This window comes from Nuphar pumila, chromosome 3, assembly GCF_984573655.1.
Source record: "Nuphar pumila chromosome 3, dmNupPumi1.hap1.1, whole genome shotgun sequence".
Taxonomy (NCBI): domain Eukaryota; kingdom Viridiplantae; phylum Streptophyta; class Magnoliopsida; order Nymphaeales; family Nymphaeaceae; genus Nuphar; species Nuphar pumila.
Genome location: NC_143251.1, coordinates 77,353,077 through 77,370,915, shown reverse-complemented (window position 1 = coordinate 77,370,915; position 17,839 = coordinate 77,353,077). Strand labels below are relative to the sequence as shown.

The following is a 17,839-nucleotide window of genomic DNA, read 5'->3' as shown; positions in this document are numbered from 1 at the left end:
TCTATTATATGTCTAAGCTTTATTTCCGCTAACCCATTTTGTTGTGGAGTTCTAGGACAAGACCTTTGATAACAAATTCTATTTTAAGTAATTTTGAAAATCATTAGACATGTATTCTCCTCCCGAATCCGATTTAAGAATAAAAAGGTTACTTAAGAATTGATTTTTAATCATTATATGAAATTCTTTAAAAAAAGAGAACACATCGAATTTATGATTTAGAAAATAAATTCATGTATATCTAGTAAAATCATCAACAAAAATAACATAACATGAGTAACCTCCTTTTGATATGACAAGTGAGGGACCATACATCCGAATGTACTAATTCAAAAGTCTCTGTAGAAACAAAAGTTCTTTGAGGAAAGAGAATTGCTTTCACTTTTTCAAAAATGCAATCTTTACAAGATATGTCTTTTTTATTACATGTATTTTCCAAGAAAGAAAAAAGACACATCTTCGAAAAGTTAGGGTGGCCAAGTATCTTATGCCAAGTATGAATACTTTTGACATGTTTAAACTTACAAAATGACTTGGGTGGAAGGGACAAAAAATCTATAAAGTAAAGATCGCATCTCCTATGGCCTTGCCCAATCAACTTCCCTGATTGGAGATCCTGCACAGTGCAATCTTTAGGTGAGAAAGAAATTTTGCAACCATGATCGAAAATTTGAGAGACAAAAAAAAGATTTAAATTTAATTTTGGAACCACCCTTATTTTTGAAACAAAATTTTTTTGAGAATGTTTTGAATCAAGTGTTTCAATGCTTTCTATTTTTAAAGAAATTTCATCGGCCGTTGAAACATAAGATGAAGTAGGATTAGTGTAAACTTTAGAAAGAACATTCTTATGAGGTGTCATACGAAAGGAAGCACCTGAATCAAGAATTCACATATCTAGAGGAGATGAGGAGGATGCAATGGCAGCACCCGAAGTAGACGATGATTTGAAAAGTTGTTGAAGTGCCTCCGATATTTGGTTAAGTGTATCTTTAATATCTCCTTGATTTTTGCTTGTTTCTTCTTTCTTAGATGTGATTTGTCCAACAGAAGCAACTTTACCTTTAAGCTTAGGACATACCGGTCTAATGTGTCCCAGTTCATTACAATGATGGCAAGTGACACATTTCCTATATCCACTATTATAGTTGGGCCCATTACCATAGTTATTTTGTTTTACAAAGTGGGGTGGCTTATAGGTTTTTACATTAGAACCAAGCCTAGTAACAACCAAAACATCATCATTCTTATGGGTCATGCCAAGACGAGTTTCTTCTTGACATTCCTCAGCAAGAGCATCTTCAAGAGGCATAGCTTTGGTCCTATGAATGAGAGAAGACCTCACTTGTTCAAATTTCGGTCTTAGACCATGAAGGAATTGAAAAAAATGCACATTCTCAATTTGCTATCTTCAGGAGCCGCCCATTTAGGCTCAAGAAGAGCTAATTCATCCCAAAGAGAGGACAAAATGCTAAAGTAATCCCGAACAGACATATCCCCTTGCTTAGTGGATCTAATTTTATCTTGACAAAAATATTGTCTAGCAAGATCCTTTTGAGTATACATAATCCTAAGAAAAAACTAAGTTTCATTGGCTCAGCAATGTTGGCACACATCTTTATATCAACATTGTTCATAAACCATGCCAAAATTTTGGCATTGTTACTTTCTCGATCCTCTACCTTTATTTGATGATCATTGTGTTAAAATGTAAAACTGTACATATATGTATATATAATAATATTATATTATTATATATATATAAATACATTTTTAATTTCTTTCTTTTCTGTATTTTTTTCCTTTATTTTTATTTTTTGTCTTTATGTCATCTAGTTCAGTTTGAACTAGAATGACTGTTGCTAGTCAAGTCCTGTCCAGACTTGACTAGCAATAGAGCTGTTGGACTGACACATTCCAACAGCTCTAAATAGAGTTGTTGGACTGTGCCCAACAGCTCTATTGAGTCCTCTTTCAGCTGTGTATATAAAGGGGTGCAGCCCCTCTTGTATTTTACTCCAATGCTTCTTAAGCAATTGGTTTTTCATATCAATAAAAAATACATTTTTATTTTTATTTTGTTTCCAGTTATACCCTTTTTAAGGGTTATGCTTTAGTGTCATTCTTGACACTTGCTCTTGTTAATCAAAGCTCGTGTTTCGAAGATCCCCATTTCATTTCATGGTATCAGAGCCGCAGAAGTACTAAATCTTGAGGAAAAGCTGCCTCGGTTTCCGTGCCCGTTTGCAAAAGTGTTCGCCACTTGAAGAGAAGTGTTTTATCACTTCATTGGAGAAGATTTCACATCTTGTTGTATTGTTTTTTTTTCTTTCTTTCTCATTTTCCTTCTTGTTTCTCTTCTATCCCTATTCTTTCTCTCCTTGTAATCGATGGATGACAATGATAAAGTCACCATCATGCCTATGAAACTAAGCGATACGAACTATGTAACATGGGCTTCAATCATGAAGCACCATATATGGGGAAAAGGCTTATGGGGGATTGTGGATGGTTCCGATTCGGAACCTAAGCTATCTCTTACTAAAAAGGAGGGAGATAAAGACGTCCCTCTATCGGAAGAAGAGAAAATCAAGGCTATTGCCTCATACGAGAAGAAATGGAAAGAATGGAGAATATCTCATGCGAAGATAATGTCATGGCTTATCAATAGCATTGACATTAAAAAATGCTCAAGTCTTGCCAAATTTGATCATGCCGATAAGGCATGGGAATACCTTAAGAATATGTATTCCCTTAAAGATATTGCACACGTGTGCAACCTCCAAGAAAAAGTTCGAATGATGACACAAGGAGACAAAACTATTCGTGAATATTACAATGGGTTGTCCGAACTTTGGGAAGAACTTTCCCTTTTAGAACCAAAGTGGCATTGTGCCGAAGACATCGAGCTTCGTCAGAAACAACTCGATGTTGAACATTTTTACCAGTTTATTACTGGATTAAGGCCGGAATTTGAAACCACTAAATCGGCCCTACTTCACCGGGGAAAAATTCCTTCTATTGTTGAAACTATTGAAGAGTTAACAATGGAAGAAAATCGTCTCCGGAAAGGTTCTTTAAAAATTGAAGATGATTCCGTTTTAGCCGTGTCTAGACCAAGGAATCATGTTCGATCATATAGGCCTCCTCACTTTAACCGACAAAATGGTGACTATGATAAGAAGAAAGTTATTTGTCATCACTGTCATGAACCGGGACACTACAGGCCACAATGTCCCAAACTTAAGGAGCTGAGAGAAAAAAGAGCTGCAATTGCTGGATCGGAGCCTAAAGATCAGGATGCACCAGTTTCCCTGGCCCAACTAATGGAGATCCTTCAGCCTCTCATCAAAGGTGCCTCTTCCTCATCTGAAGCTTCAACCGGCGCAGCAGCCTCATCTTTTTCTGATTTAGGTAAAATTTCTTGGCTTCTTGACTCTGGTGCATCTTTTCATATGACCCCAAATAATCAAAGTCTATCCAAATGTGTTAAAAATAAAACAAGTGTGTCAAAGGTCTTTACTGCTGATGGGACTTCTCTTGAAATAGAAGGAATAGGAGATTTTGAAAAAATTTATAAAACAAAAAAAAATTTTATTCCAGAAATTAGACATGTTCCCAAATTAAATTTAAATCTTTTATCTGTATCTCAAATTTCTGATTATGGGTGTAATATTTCTTTTTCTTCTCATGGTTGTTGGGTACAGGATCGCCAGTCAGGCAAGCTGATTGGGGAAGGCCATAGAGAAGGAGGACTCTATTACATGGATTTTTTGGAAATGCCGAAGAAAGCTTTTTGTTATAATATTCAAAAAATAGAGTTGGAACTGTGGCATAAGAGACTTGGTCACCCACATATAGCCAAAATCCAACATTTTCCAAATCTAGGGAAATTTTGTAACTCTGAATCATTTGATTGTAAAGATTGTATTCTCGGCAAAATGAAAAGATTACCATTTCAGAACGAAACCTTTTTCTCTTCAAGACCACTTGAATTAATACACTCGGATGTTTGGGGTCCTGCACCAGTAATTTCTAAAGGAGGATTTGTTTACTATGTTATTTTTGTCGATGATTTCTCCCGACATACGTGGATGTACTTTCTCAAACATAAGTCTGAAGTATTTTCATACTTTCAAACTTTTCATAATATGGTTAAAAACAAATTTCAAAATGATATTACTATTTTTCGCACAGATTCAGGGGGAGAGTTTTTATCCACAGATTTTCAAAATTATCTTAAATTGCATGGCATCACACATCAAAGATCTTGTCCTTATACACCTCAACAAAATGGACTGGCAGAACGAAAACATCGCCATATTATAGAAACCACTAGAACTTTATTAATAGCAAATCAAGTCCCTAAAGACTTTTGGGCAGAAGCTGCCTTAACTGCCACCTATCTCATTAATAGGATGTCATCTTCTTCGTTACAAAATATCACTCCCATTGAAAAACTTATGAACATTTCTCCAGACTACTCTAGATTAAGAATATTTGGGTGCAAATGTTTCATATTTACTGACAAAAATGATAAACTTTCCCCTCGTGCGATTCCCTGTGCCTTTTTAGGATATACTGAAAACCAGAAAGGTTATAGATGTTTTGACTTCAAAAATAATAAACTATATGTGTCTAGAAATGTTTCCTTTCTTGAAAAGGAGAGCTTCTTTGATTTTAGAAAATTAAAAGACGTCACTGAGTACTCCTTTTTGCTAGATCTAACATCAACATCTGATGAATATGACCTTGATTGTAACTTTGATGATGATCCAAGAATTATTGATCTTAATGTTGAAAATGAAGAAGTTCATAGAAATACTAGTATTCAATATTCCAGGTGACAAGAGTCTAATACTCCATGTGCACTTGAGAAATATTCTAACATTCCAACTAGACAATCATCCCGAATCTCGAGGCCTCCAGAAAAGTTTGTATCATACGAGTCTTTCTCACCCACATATAGGGCAGTTATTGCATTAATTCACTCATACGAAGAACCATCCACATATTTTCAAGCAAAAAATGATATCAAATGGATAGAAGCCATGAAAGTTGAATTAGATGCACTTGAAAAGGCTTCTACATGGAATATTCAAGATCTTCCTCCAGGGAAGAAAACTATAGGATGTCGATGGGTTTATAAAATTAAAACCAAGAGTGATGGTACTCTTGAAAGATATAAAGCCCGTTTAGTAGCCAAAGGTTATGCCCAAGAATATGAGATTGATTATGAAGAAACCTTTGCTCCGGTGGCTCGTATGACTACTGTCCGAACCTTAATTGCCTTAGCTTCTATCAAAAAATGGTCTATTTTTCAAATGGATGTCAAAAATGCTTTTTTAAATGAAAAGCTAGTTGAAGAAGTATATATGGAACCCCCTCCTGGTCTAAGTATTCCTAAGGGTAAAGTCCTTCGCTTAGAAAAAGCTCTTTATGGACTTAAACAAGCACCAAAAGCTTGGTATGATAGGTTTAGTCGTGTTATGATTGATATTGGTTTTCAATTCTCTTTAACTGACACTGCTTTGTTTATTAAGAATTCTGATGCAGGGATCATTGTGCTTCTTCTCTATGTGGATGATATGATCATCACCGGAAGCGATAAACAGGGAGTTGAAACAATCAAAACACTTCTTAAATCTCATTTTAAAATGACTGATTTGGGCTTGTTGAGATATTTTTTAGGCATTGAAGTTGCTTATTCTCCTAGAGGATATTTATTATCTCAGACTAAATTTGTTTTTGATATTGTTTTCAGGTCTGGTATTACTGATGATAAGAAAGTTGACACTCCAGAAGTTGTTAATGTTAAAATGAAGATTGATGATGGAGAACTTCTTGCAGACCCTACTCCTTACAGACAGCTTGTCGGGGCACTTTCCTATCTATCCATTACCAGACCAGATATAGCACATGCTGTTCATACAGCAAGTCAATTTCAACATGCTCCTACTTCTGTTCATATGGGAGCAGTCATGCGTATTATCAGATACATCAAGTCCTCTCTTTCACGAGGACTTTTCTTATCTTCCTCCTCTTCTCTTGATTTAATTGCATATACTGATGCTGATTGGGGAGGTGATCCCAATAACAGACACTCAACCACTGGCTTTTGTGTCTTTTTAGGAGAATCATTAATCTCGTGGAGGTGTAAAAAGCAGCAGAAGGTATCTCTCTCATCCACCGAAGCTGAATACAGAGCCATGGCAACCACGACCATGGAAGTAGTTTGGCTCCGACGACTGCTTGCTGACATGGGAGTTGAAGCAACAAAAGTGCGATCTACATTGCCAGTAACAGAACATTCCACGAACGCACCAAACACATCGAAATGGATTGTCACTACGTCAGAGAGGAATATCTACACGGGATAATTGATCTGCCATATGTCACTTCAGAATATCAGTTAGCAGACCTCTTTACAAAGCCTCTCGCTGCTCCCCGATTTCACTTTCTCTTAGACAAACTTTCGCTCATTGTACCGTAAGTTTGAGGGGGAGTGTTAAAATGTAAAACTGTACATATATGTATATATAATAATATTATATTATTATATATATATAAATACATTTTTAATTTCTTTCTTTTCTGTATTTTTTTTTCCTTTATTTTTATTTTTTGTCTTTATGTCATCTAGTTCAGTTTGAACTAGAATGACGGTTGCTAGTCAAGTCCTGTCCAGACTTGACTAGCAATAGAGCTGTTGGACTGACACATTCCAACAGCTCTAAATAGAGCTGTTGGACTGTGCCCAACAGCTCTATTGAGTCCTCTTTCAGCTGTGTATATAAAGGGGTGCAGCCCCTCTTGTATTTTACTCCAATGCTTCTTAAGCAATTGGTTTTTCATATCAATAAAGAATACATTTTTATTTTTATTTTGTTTCCAGTTATACCCTTTTTAAGGGTTATGCTTTAGTGTCATTCTTGACACTTGCTCTTGTTAATCAAAGCTCGTGTTTCGAAGATCCCCATTTCATTTCACATTGATGACTTTAAGACGATCATCCCCAACGAGAGCTTTTTCAACACTTCAACTTTGGTGAGCTTCAACGATAGTTCAAGAGAGGTTCCCATCACAAAACCCCAAAGTTTCTTTCCTCTAAAATCATTTTTCATGGTCGACGCCCACATTAAGTTTGAAGGAGAGCTTCACTCTTGATTCATGCTCCATGATGACAAGAGAAAGATAGAGACGAAGAAAGTGATAGCACCTTTGTCACGATCTTCAAACACCACAAGAAATGCTTCCAAGATCAAGAGAACCCAAATGGCTCGAAAACCATGTAATGAAGTAAGCGAAATTACAAATAACAAAGTGTAAAACACTTACAAGTCCAATAATGGACAATTACAAAGAGAATAGCCAAGCAATAAAGTGCACACACAAATCCACTAAGGGACAATGCCAAAAAGGCTAACAAAAATTAAGTATTATTGAATAGTGAGAGAAAATGAATGAATTACATGTAAGGGTTGCACCCCTATTTATATACACAAAAGAGAGAGGAGCCATTGGGAGCTCCCCCTTTAATAGAGTCGATGGGCCCCCAACAACTCCATGAAATGGGGGGGGGGAATGTACACAAAGGGAAAAAAATAAAAATAAAATAAAAAGGAAAAAGTAAGAAAAGACAAAAAATAGTTGTTTCTAATAAACAACTATTTAATACATGTAAAAAGACAAAAATGCCCCTAACAGGCAATACATAATAAAACAGAATTATATATAAATATGTATATACATACTCATATATATATATATATATATATATATATATTAACAGCTAGCTCTACATATAGAAAGAAACTCCTCCAACCATAGCTGCTAAAAAATAAAATAAAAAAGAGAAAAAAAAGCACAGTAGAGAAATTTTGGTCAGAAGAAAGACATACAATTAAGCAATGGAAGGTTCAATACCACTTAGGGGGTGGGGAAGGAAAAAACACACATATTCTATATCATTCTATAGGCAAGAAGAAAACTGAACCCTAAAACTAATGAAATGCTTCCTATCACACATCTTTTTTTGGTTCCCATGTTCTCCATATTCTGTTCCTAAAATATATCACGGAACATGACAATGACAAGCTATGCAAATTTTAAATTCTATTGGTTTTTTATAAGATTTTTTTTAACATTTGTTCTAGTGATCCTAATATCATAAGATTTCTCTTTGCTCTTCTCTACTTTTAGCATATAATTACAGACTTGCATGAACATAACTTCAACCAAAATAACAATGATACAGAAGAATAACCACACATTTAGATAACATGTGATCCCAACTGTGACAGGTGAGCTTTAGACAGAAAACGAAGAGAAGATATATATCATGTAGCTGATGTCTAGAAAAGCACTATATGATTGGCATAATAATGTCTAAAGCATGAACCAGGAAACTGGTTGTAGCCAACCCTATGTACTTAGAAGTTTGAAGCACATATTTCTGTTAAAACATATGTAATAATACATCTCTCTCTCTATATATATATATATATATAGATGTATTCACCATAATACCCGATAGGGGTATTATGGTCTTTTCACAAGTACCCGATAGGGGTACTTGTTTTGTTTCTTTTTTATGTTTCCGTTTTTTTTTTAGAACCTATTTTTGAGAGACTAAAGGGGCTCCACAATGGAGTCGTTGGGGGCTCCCAACGACTCTATTGGGAGCCCCCTTTAGTCTCCCTTGGCTTATAAATAGGAAGAACCCCCTTGTATCTTGTATTGCTTTTTAGAGAGCTCCTCTCCAATAAAAGGGGTATTTATTTTATGTGTGTAGCCTTGTTGTAAGGCCTTTCGTATATCCCTTAGTGGATTTCCTCTCTTATGCTTGTTTCTTTTGTCAAGTGTTGGACATAGTGAATGCATTGGCATTCTTGAATTCTTCCGCATACTTCATTACATGGTATCAGAGCCATACGATTCTCTAAGGTGAAATTTTGTCTCTACTTCTTTTCTATTTCACATCTTCATTTTGTAGCAATGGAAGTCAACATTGACCTATCATTCAAGTTTAATGAGAAAAATTACATGATGTGGGCATCCGCAATGGAGAATAATTTCAAAGGCAAGAAGCTTTGGGGTTATGTTATGGGAACAGTTCCGGAACCCCAACTTAAGCTCACAAAGATGAAAGAAGATCAAGATAAAGCACTTGAAGGTGATGCTCGTCTCAAGGCCATTGAAGATTATCATCACCAAATGGAAGATTGGGAGAGCAACCATGCAAAAGTCCTAGCATGGTTTATGATTAACGTTGAGCTTAAGGTATGTGCAAATATTGCAAAATTCCGTCGGGCAAATGAAGCTTGGCTTTTTATGAAGGGTATGTATACCCAAAAGGATCTTGCAAGAGCTTACTTTTTGCAAGAAAAAGTGAGAACCACAAAACAAGGCGACATGAGCATACAAGACTACTATAGTGCTTTAAATCCTTTGTGGGATGAATTGGCTCTTTTAGAGCCTAAATGGGTGGCTACGAAGGATGTGGAACTAAGACAAAAGCAAATGGAACAAGATAGATTGTTTCAATTTTTATTTGGGCTTCGTCCCGAATTTGAACAAGTTAGATCATCACTCCTCCATAGATCTATGTTTCCTCTTTTAAAGGAGGTCATTGCCGAAATCACTCAAGAAGAGACTAGGCATAGCATGAGTAAAAGCATAGATGAAGTTCTTGCCGTATTTAAACCCGGCAATCATGTTAAAACATACAAGCCACCTCATTTTGGTAAGCAAGGGAGTGGTGGAAGAAAAATGATTATATGTCATCATTGTTATGAGCCGAGATATATTAAACCCGTTTGCCCAAAGCTAAATGGAACATTCAAGCCAAAGGTGGCTTCCGTTGAGGAATCCTCGACCAAAGAAGATGAAGGCAAAAACGGGGATTTCAAGGATACTCTTGGTCAAATTTTCATGGCTCTCCAACAAATTCTAAAGGCCACTTCTTCCACCTTCGGTGCCGCCATTGCCTCATTATCACCTCCCGGTACGTACTCTTGGATCTTAGATTCTGGAGCCTCTTTTCACATGACTCCTCATGAAAATGCATTAACCAACGTGAGCACCAATTCAAAAATATCTTGTGTCTCTACGGCCGATGGAACTTTTCTCAAAATAAATGCTATTGGAACTCTTGATTCTAAAAATATTCAAAATTTCCTTGTTCCAAAAGTAAGAATAGTTCATAAACTAAATCTTAACCTTTTTTCAGTTTCTCAAATTGCCGACCATGGATGTAAAATATCTTTCTCATCTCAAGGGTGCTTTGTGCAGGATCTCCGGTTCGAGAAGCGGATTGGGCAAGGCCATAGGAAGGGACATCTTTATTTTATGGATCACTTAACGCTTCCTAATACCTCTTTTTGTACTTATGTCTAAGATAAAAATATTAAAACTTGACATAAACGGCTTGGACATCCAAGTTACTATAAAATGTATCTTTTCCTTTTGGAAACAAGTTTTGTAAAGAAAAAGATATCAATTGCAAAGATTGCATTTTTGGAAAAATGAAGTCTATTCATTTTCCTATAAGAACCTTTGTGTCAACAAGACCTTTTGAATTGATGCATTCGGATGTATGAGGACCATCTCTGGTTCTATCTAAAGGTGGTTATTCATATTATGTTATCTTTATTGATAATTATATTAGATATGTATGGATCTATTTCCTTAAACTTAAATCGGAAGTTTTTAACTTTTTCAAAGAATTTTATGCAAGTCGTGTTAACCTCCACCTATTTAATCAATAGAATGCCATCTTCAAAATTGAACAATATCTCTCCTTATGAAAAACTTTTCAATATAACACCCGATTACAATCGTCTTCGTATTTTTGGGTGTAAATGCTTTGTTCTTTTGCATAAAAGAGATAAATTGTCACCAAAAGCAATTGAATGCGTATTTTTAGGATATGGTGAAAATCAAAAGGGTTATAGATGCTTTGACTATAAAAACAATAAGTTATTTGTTTCCAAAGATGTGACTTTTTTAGAAGATGAAAATGGTTTTGAAATATTGGAAAAACCAAATGAAATTGATTATATGTTTATCATTGATCTTTTAGATGATTCAAACGATGACTCTTTAAGTCATCCCGAATTTTTAGAAAATACTCATAATAATGATTCTCATGATATTGAGGTATCACCAACTAATGGTGACAATCTCCAAGTATACACTCGGCGTGAGCAAGCGCAACCTATTAGTGCTTTAGAAAAATTCTTGCGGCTTAATAAACCCTTAGAAGAAACCTCCCTTAGGCGATCTTCTAGAGAATCAATTCCACCTAATAGGTTTGTCTCTTATGAAACTCTCTCACCTAACTATAGAGCTTGTCTAATAGCCTTGCATTCTTACTATGAACCTTCCCACTATAATCAAGCAAAAAATATTCCTCGTTGGGTTGAAGCAATGAAAGTTGAACTAGATACTTTAAATAAGGCTAAAACTTGGGAAATAGTTCAACTTCCTCCAAATAAAAAAGCTATAGGATGTCGGTGGGTTTACAAAGTCAAAACCATAAGTGATGGTTCCCTAAAAAGTTATAAAGCTAGATTAGTTTCTAAGGGTACTCACAAGAATATGACATTGATTATGAGGAGACTTTTGCCCCCGTGGCTCGCATGACAAGTGTTAGAACTCTAATTGTTGTAGCATCATCTAAAAAATGGCCTATCTTTCAATTAGATGTTAAAAATGTCTTTCTTAATGGTCAATTGAATGAAGAAGTATATATGGACCCTCCGCCGGGAATTAGTGTTAATCAAGGTCAAACTCTTCGATTATTAAAAGCTTTATATGGCCTTAAACAAGCTCCTAAGGCTTGGTATGATAGATTTAGTGCTATCATGTTACAATTGGGATTTCGTTCATGTTATACTGACACTGCTCTTTTTGTTAAACGTGAAGGTAGTAGTATCAGCATCCTTCTGCTTTATGTTGATGATATGATCATCACTGGCAATGATGAAAGTGGTATTCTTAATGTTAAAAATATGTTAAAAATATGTTAAAACATAATTTTGATATGTTTGATTTGGGTTTTCTCATGTACTTTCTTGGTATAGAAGTAGCGTACTCTCCTCAAGGGTATATTTTGTCACAGATGAAGCTTGCTGCAGACATATGTTCCAAATCTGGGATTTCAGATGACAAAAAGATGGAGACTCCCGAGGTTATCAATGCTAAACTACGACGGGAGGATGGAGTTCTGCTGGATGATCATACGCCTTACAGGCAACTCATTGGCTCCCTCACCTATCTGACTATCACCAGGCCTGATATCGCTCATGTTGTGAACTCTGCAAGCCAATTTCAGCATGCCCCTACAACTGTGCATATGAGTGTTGTGCTTCGGATCATTCGCTACATAAAAAATACTTTAACTAAAGGGTTATTCTTATCCTCACTCTCTTCCTTCAATTTATTTGCTTATACTAATGTTGACTGGGGAGGAAACCCAAATGATCGAGTCTCAACTACTGGCTTTTGTGATTTTTTAGAAGACTCGCTAATTGCTTGGAGATGCAAGAAACAACAGAAAGTCTCGTTGTCTTCCACTGAAGCCGAGTACAGGGCCATGGCAACTACTACAATGGAACTTGTGTGGCTTAGAAGTCTTCTTCAAGATATGGGAGTCGAAATTTCTGGTGTTTCGAAGCTTTGTTGCAACAACAAAAGTGTGATCTATATTGCCAGCAACCACACCTTTCATGAGAGCACTAAACATATTGAAATGGACCGTCACTATGTTCGTGATGAATATCTCAGTGGGACAGTTACACTGCCATACGTCACTTCAGAATATCAACTTGCAGATTTCTTTACCAAAGCACTTCCTGCTCCTCACTTCTTGTTTCTTCTTGGCAAACTTTCGGTCATCTCCCCGTAAAGTTTGAGGGGGGTGTTAAAACATATGTAATAATACATCTATATATATACATCTATATATATAGATGTATTCACCATAATACCCGATAGGGGTATTATAATACCCGATAGGGGTATTATGGTCTTTTCACAAGTACCCGATAGGGGTACTTGTTTTGTTTCTTTTTTATTTTTTTGTTATTTATTTATTTATTTTCTTTTTTAGAACCTATTTTTGAGAGACTAAAGGGCCCCCCAACGGTCACAATTGTGACCGTTGGAGGCTCCCAACGACTCTATTGGGAGCCCCCTTTAGTCTCCCTTGGCTTATAAATAGGGGGAACCCCCTTGTATCTTGTATTGCTTTTTAGAGAGCTCCTCTCCAATAAAAGGGGTATTTATTTTATGTGTGTAGCCTTGTTGTAAGGCCTTTCGTATATCCCTTAGTGGATTTCCTCTCTTATGCTTGTTTCTTTTGTCAAGTGTTGGACATAGTGAATGCATTGGCATTCTTGAATTCTTCCGCATACTTCATTACAATTTCTCATGTACTCAAAGGTGAACTAGGAATTCAACTTAGAGAGAAAGATGAGGAACAACACTTGCCAAGCCTAAAATAAACTATTAGGCAGGCCATAGAGACAAACAGACATTATAAGAAAAACATAAAGATAAAAAAACACCAGACATCAATGTAGTAGGACTCCTGGAAACAGATTTAGGTTTTATTACAAAACCCTAAAATCAAAGGCAAAAAATATAGGGCTCCATTAACATCTCTTATTTCATGGAAGACAATGTCCAGCAATCCAAAATATTACAATATTTAAAAATCTTGGTAATGACTAACGATCCAATTTGACACAAAGAATGCAATCATGCAAGTTCAAACTTCAAACTCTTAAGCACCAATGAGCCAAAGGAACACAAACTAAAAAAGGACCACTTGTTTTAAGCATAATGTAGATAACAATAGTATCATTTATTGTAAAAAAATATCCAGACAACTGGAAGCCACAACAGCACAGTAAATTTAAAAATCTCCCCTAATCACAAAAATGCAAAACATAACAAAGCACTATAAGAAGCAATTACTAAAAAAGATAGTTGAAGAGGGAGGGAGGGCTCATTGTAAAATTAAGGGAGATAGCCATGTACCAAAGTCTAGTAAACAAAGGACACATCCTAGATGATCTACACAACATTTTGCATTTAAAATATAAAGTATTATGGAAGATTAAAAAACTACCAAAGTATCAACCAAATTTGAATTGATTTTTCCGGTATCCTTAAGCCTAATTCATAAGCATGCACAAAATTTATGCTGATGATGCACATTGTATTTTCAGGCTATCTAAACCCATGGCACTGTAGTGGTGAAGGATCACTTTATCCAACAACTGTTGAAAATGCTTTCTTTAACACATCCTAGACTCCTAGTGATAGCCACAAACAGTTTGAAATGTTTGTCAAACATGGTCTTTGCTCTCTTTTCCATTCCTGCTTCATTTACTTTCTGCTTTTACACAAAGAAACAAAGGCACCCTATCAATTTTAGCTACCATAACGCAAATAAACAAGAATAATGTTCAGCTGATGTTATGCAAAAACATGTCTTATCTAGTTACCAAAAATAACCAATCTGACATTTCTTACATACTACATTAATTAGCATCAGTTTCTATACCATCTTATGGTGATTAGAAAGAAATCAACATATATTCCAATACCAATGTACTTGTTTTCTTATTTCTTGCATAATACAGTAGATTCAGCACATATTCTTCAGTGCAAGAAAATAAACAAAAGCCAACATGTAGATATCCTTCTTACCATTAGATTCTCATGAATCTCTTCTTATATGGTGTCACCTACATGGCAACAGTGCCACACAAATGCATTACTTATGCAGCTTAATAGCTAGGAGACAAAGTGAGAAAGGAATCGGAACTGCAATATAGGAGTAACAAAATGAAAAGCAGGATCAACAAGAAGTAATGCTTCAAGTAGATCTAAACAAATATCCATATATATAACTTCAGTTTACAGTAAGCTAGTTGCTCCAGATGTTAACCTTCACCAACTCGATGGCTCATGACAATACCCATAAAAATGGGCACTCACATTAAGTCTCCTTAGTAACTAATATACTGTTTCCTTAGTAGTTAATATACTTCCCTTGTGCTACCTAACCATTCCTTTTGCTATTTAGCAGGCATGTGAGATCAACTGTGTGAAAAGACTGCCTTGAAAGATAAATCCCTTGCACCTCACAGTTTTAATTAGAAATAGTTCCACAATAGGCTCAAGCAACAAAGTCATAGACTGATGTATAACAATGATTAATGTCAAGACCCTCAGTGCTTGTGGTTCATATCATGATAGACTCATTCCGGGCATACACCTTCATAGCCTTGTAGAAAGAGCAGATGCCGGCTAACCCAACCTAGAAACTTTGACATGTTTAATCTTGCAAGTGTGTTCTCTGATGTAACTGAGTCATCCTTCTATTTATGATAATCAGCCCACTCCTCTGTACCCTATCCCACTAACTGTCACCATGACATGATGGAATCCACTGCCATTTAGATGCTAATCCTGACATTACACTACATGACAGTTGTAATTGCTCATATTTCATTGGAACATTAAATCATCTGGGTTCCCGCTAGAAATGACCCAGAGATTTGAAGTCATATACACAGATAATAGCAAGTCAATGATTTAAAGCTAGGGTCTTGATGGAGGCAGAATCCATACAATAAACTCGTTTCATTATACTCGTCTGTACGCGGATATTGTCATCTTTCATTTGTTGCTCATAACCATTATCATGTATCAAGCCTTATGATCGCATTAAATTACATAAAATCAATGGTAGCTAGTCTAGACACAAAATGAGATGGTTCCACTGTGACTTGTTAGCAGACAATGTGCAAACTATACAAAGATTCAAAAAAATGAAAAAAAATGATAGGAGTGCAAAATCATCCAGAAAAGACAATAGGCCAAGAAAATAAGGGGTTTTATTACAGTTAAAACTAAAATAAAGAGGAAAAACATATATGAAGATCCACACTAAAAATTTATTCCCAAGTTTTGGGTTGACAACACATGATGGCAAAAGGAAAAACAAAATAAGCATCATAAGTTGAAGAATTCAGTACGCATTTGAGGCAAGACACACGGCCACCAACATAAAATCAAACATGAAAAAGTTTCAGCATAAAAATAGAAGGCCAAGAAATAGGGAAGCAACTTCCTAAGAAGTTTAGCGCATTAGTCTCATAAGAGCAAGACAGAAAAATCTAAACTATATACGCATATCTTTCTGATATCTATAATCTTCTCTGTTGAGATTTGCTCTAAACAAAGAGAGACAAAGTAAAAAGGGAACTTTGATAGGGACCATGAAATTAACGAAGGGGCAAGAAACCTGTCTACAGCCCGATGCTCTAGTTCAAGATCTATCTTCCGCCAATCCTTCCCCTTTTCTTCTAACAACACTTCCCGTGGCTTCGCGTTGCCAAAAGGATTAATCTTGGGCTTCGGTTTCGAAGCTATCTCTGGCTGAGCCGCCGGGCTATCTGGTCTGTTTGAGTGAGCGCTGGAAGGCCGGCTGGAGTGCTCGCTCGTCGGCCTGCTGCTCTTCCGGCTCTCAATCTCTGAATCCAACTTCTTCCAATCGAAACCCTTCTCCGCCAGAATTTCCTCACGAGGCCGAGCAGATGCGAACGGGCTCGGCCGACCCCTTGGAGGCTCAATCACGACAGACTCCCTGCTCGGTGGATCCAAAACGAGTCTTCGCCCTTCAGAATCTGGTGGCGCATCCCTGAAGCCCGACCTGAAGGAGCTCCCTGATCTTGCCGGAAAAGCCTTCTTGCCCACGTTCCAGTTGTCGACATCATCAGCCTTAGAACTGCTCCCACTACAAAGAGAGCCATACCGTTCATGGCCACGGCCGGAATCTGGCGGCGGACCCATCGTCTTCTTCATCGCAAACCAATTATCAACCTCATCGGCACGCGAAGGCTGATCGGTAGGAGGAGGAGGCATCCTTTCCTCAGAGAAACCCCCGTAGGAGCGTCCCCCGCCTCCGCCTCCGCCTCCGCCACCGCCAGAACCCCAAGAACCATCCACCTGATCGCCACTTTCCCGCCAGCCACCACCACCACCGCCGCCGCCGCCCATCCTCCCACCACCGTAAGACCGGAATCCACCGCCAAGGCGGCCGTACTCCTCGTCTGCAGATCTCTCCTTTGGCCCGGTCGGGAGGCGGAGCATTTCATCGTGGGTGAGGCCCTTAGACTCGGAAGCGGGATCCCTACGGCTCCCTGCACTGTTGAATTCCCTGAGGGTCATGAACTGCTTCTTCTTCTTTGGCTGCTTCGCGGCGGCCGCCTCCTTGAGGCTGGGGAAGCTCTGGGACTCGCCTCCGCCGAGCTGAGAGCTCGCGGCCTGCTGGTTCTCGCTCTCCTCGCGCTCGACGTCCGCCGCCCACGCCCCGATCCCGCCCCATGGTTTCGACATCTCCGTAGACAGACAGAGAGAGAGAGAGAGGGAGTCGAACGGTTGGGGGTTAGGGTTTGCTCTGGCGTTTGAAATCCGAAGAGATCGAGCTTTGGCTCCCTATTGGAGCCCGAGCTCAGGACACATGCGAGGCTTCCTCTGTGTCTCTCCGCTGCAAAAGAAAGAGGAAGCGAGGAAGAAAAAGAGAGGGAGAAAGCGAGAGCGAAAAGGAAGAAAACGAGGGGATTTTTTTTTCTCTCTTTTTTTCTGTTCTGAATAAACAGAAGGGAAGATCCGTTGCGGAGGCTGGGGTTGATGCATGTGACTTGATAAAACACCTTGAAAAAAAGGACATCCCAATTCGATGACACATTAAAATACGGTTCCGATTTTTCTATGAATACCCTCAATATTTTTAGTTAACGAAATGAATGCCTTAGAA

General features: G+C 37.4%; 1 protein-coding gene across 1 annotated transcript in view; it reads right to left on the bottom strand.

Moving 5' to 3' along the window:
* LOC149843058 (eukaryotic translation initiation factor 4B2-like) overlaps positions 1–17,634 on the bottom strand; it is a 30,900-nt gene extending 13,266 nt beyond the window's left edge. Inside the window, exon 1 of the mRNA XM_089999568.1 lies at positions 16,325–17,634. Within this exon, the coding sequence (XP_089855694.1) occupies positions 16,325–17,418 (1,094 nt within the window). The 5' untranslated portion in view covers positions 17,419–17,634. The remainder of the gene's footprint in view (positions 1–16,324) is intronic.
* Positions 17,635–17,839: the final 205 nt, after the last annotated feature.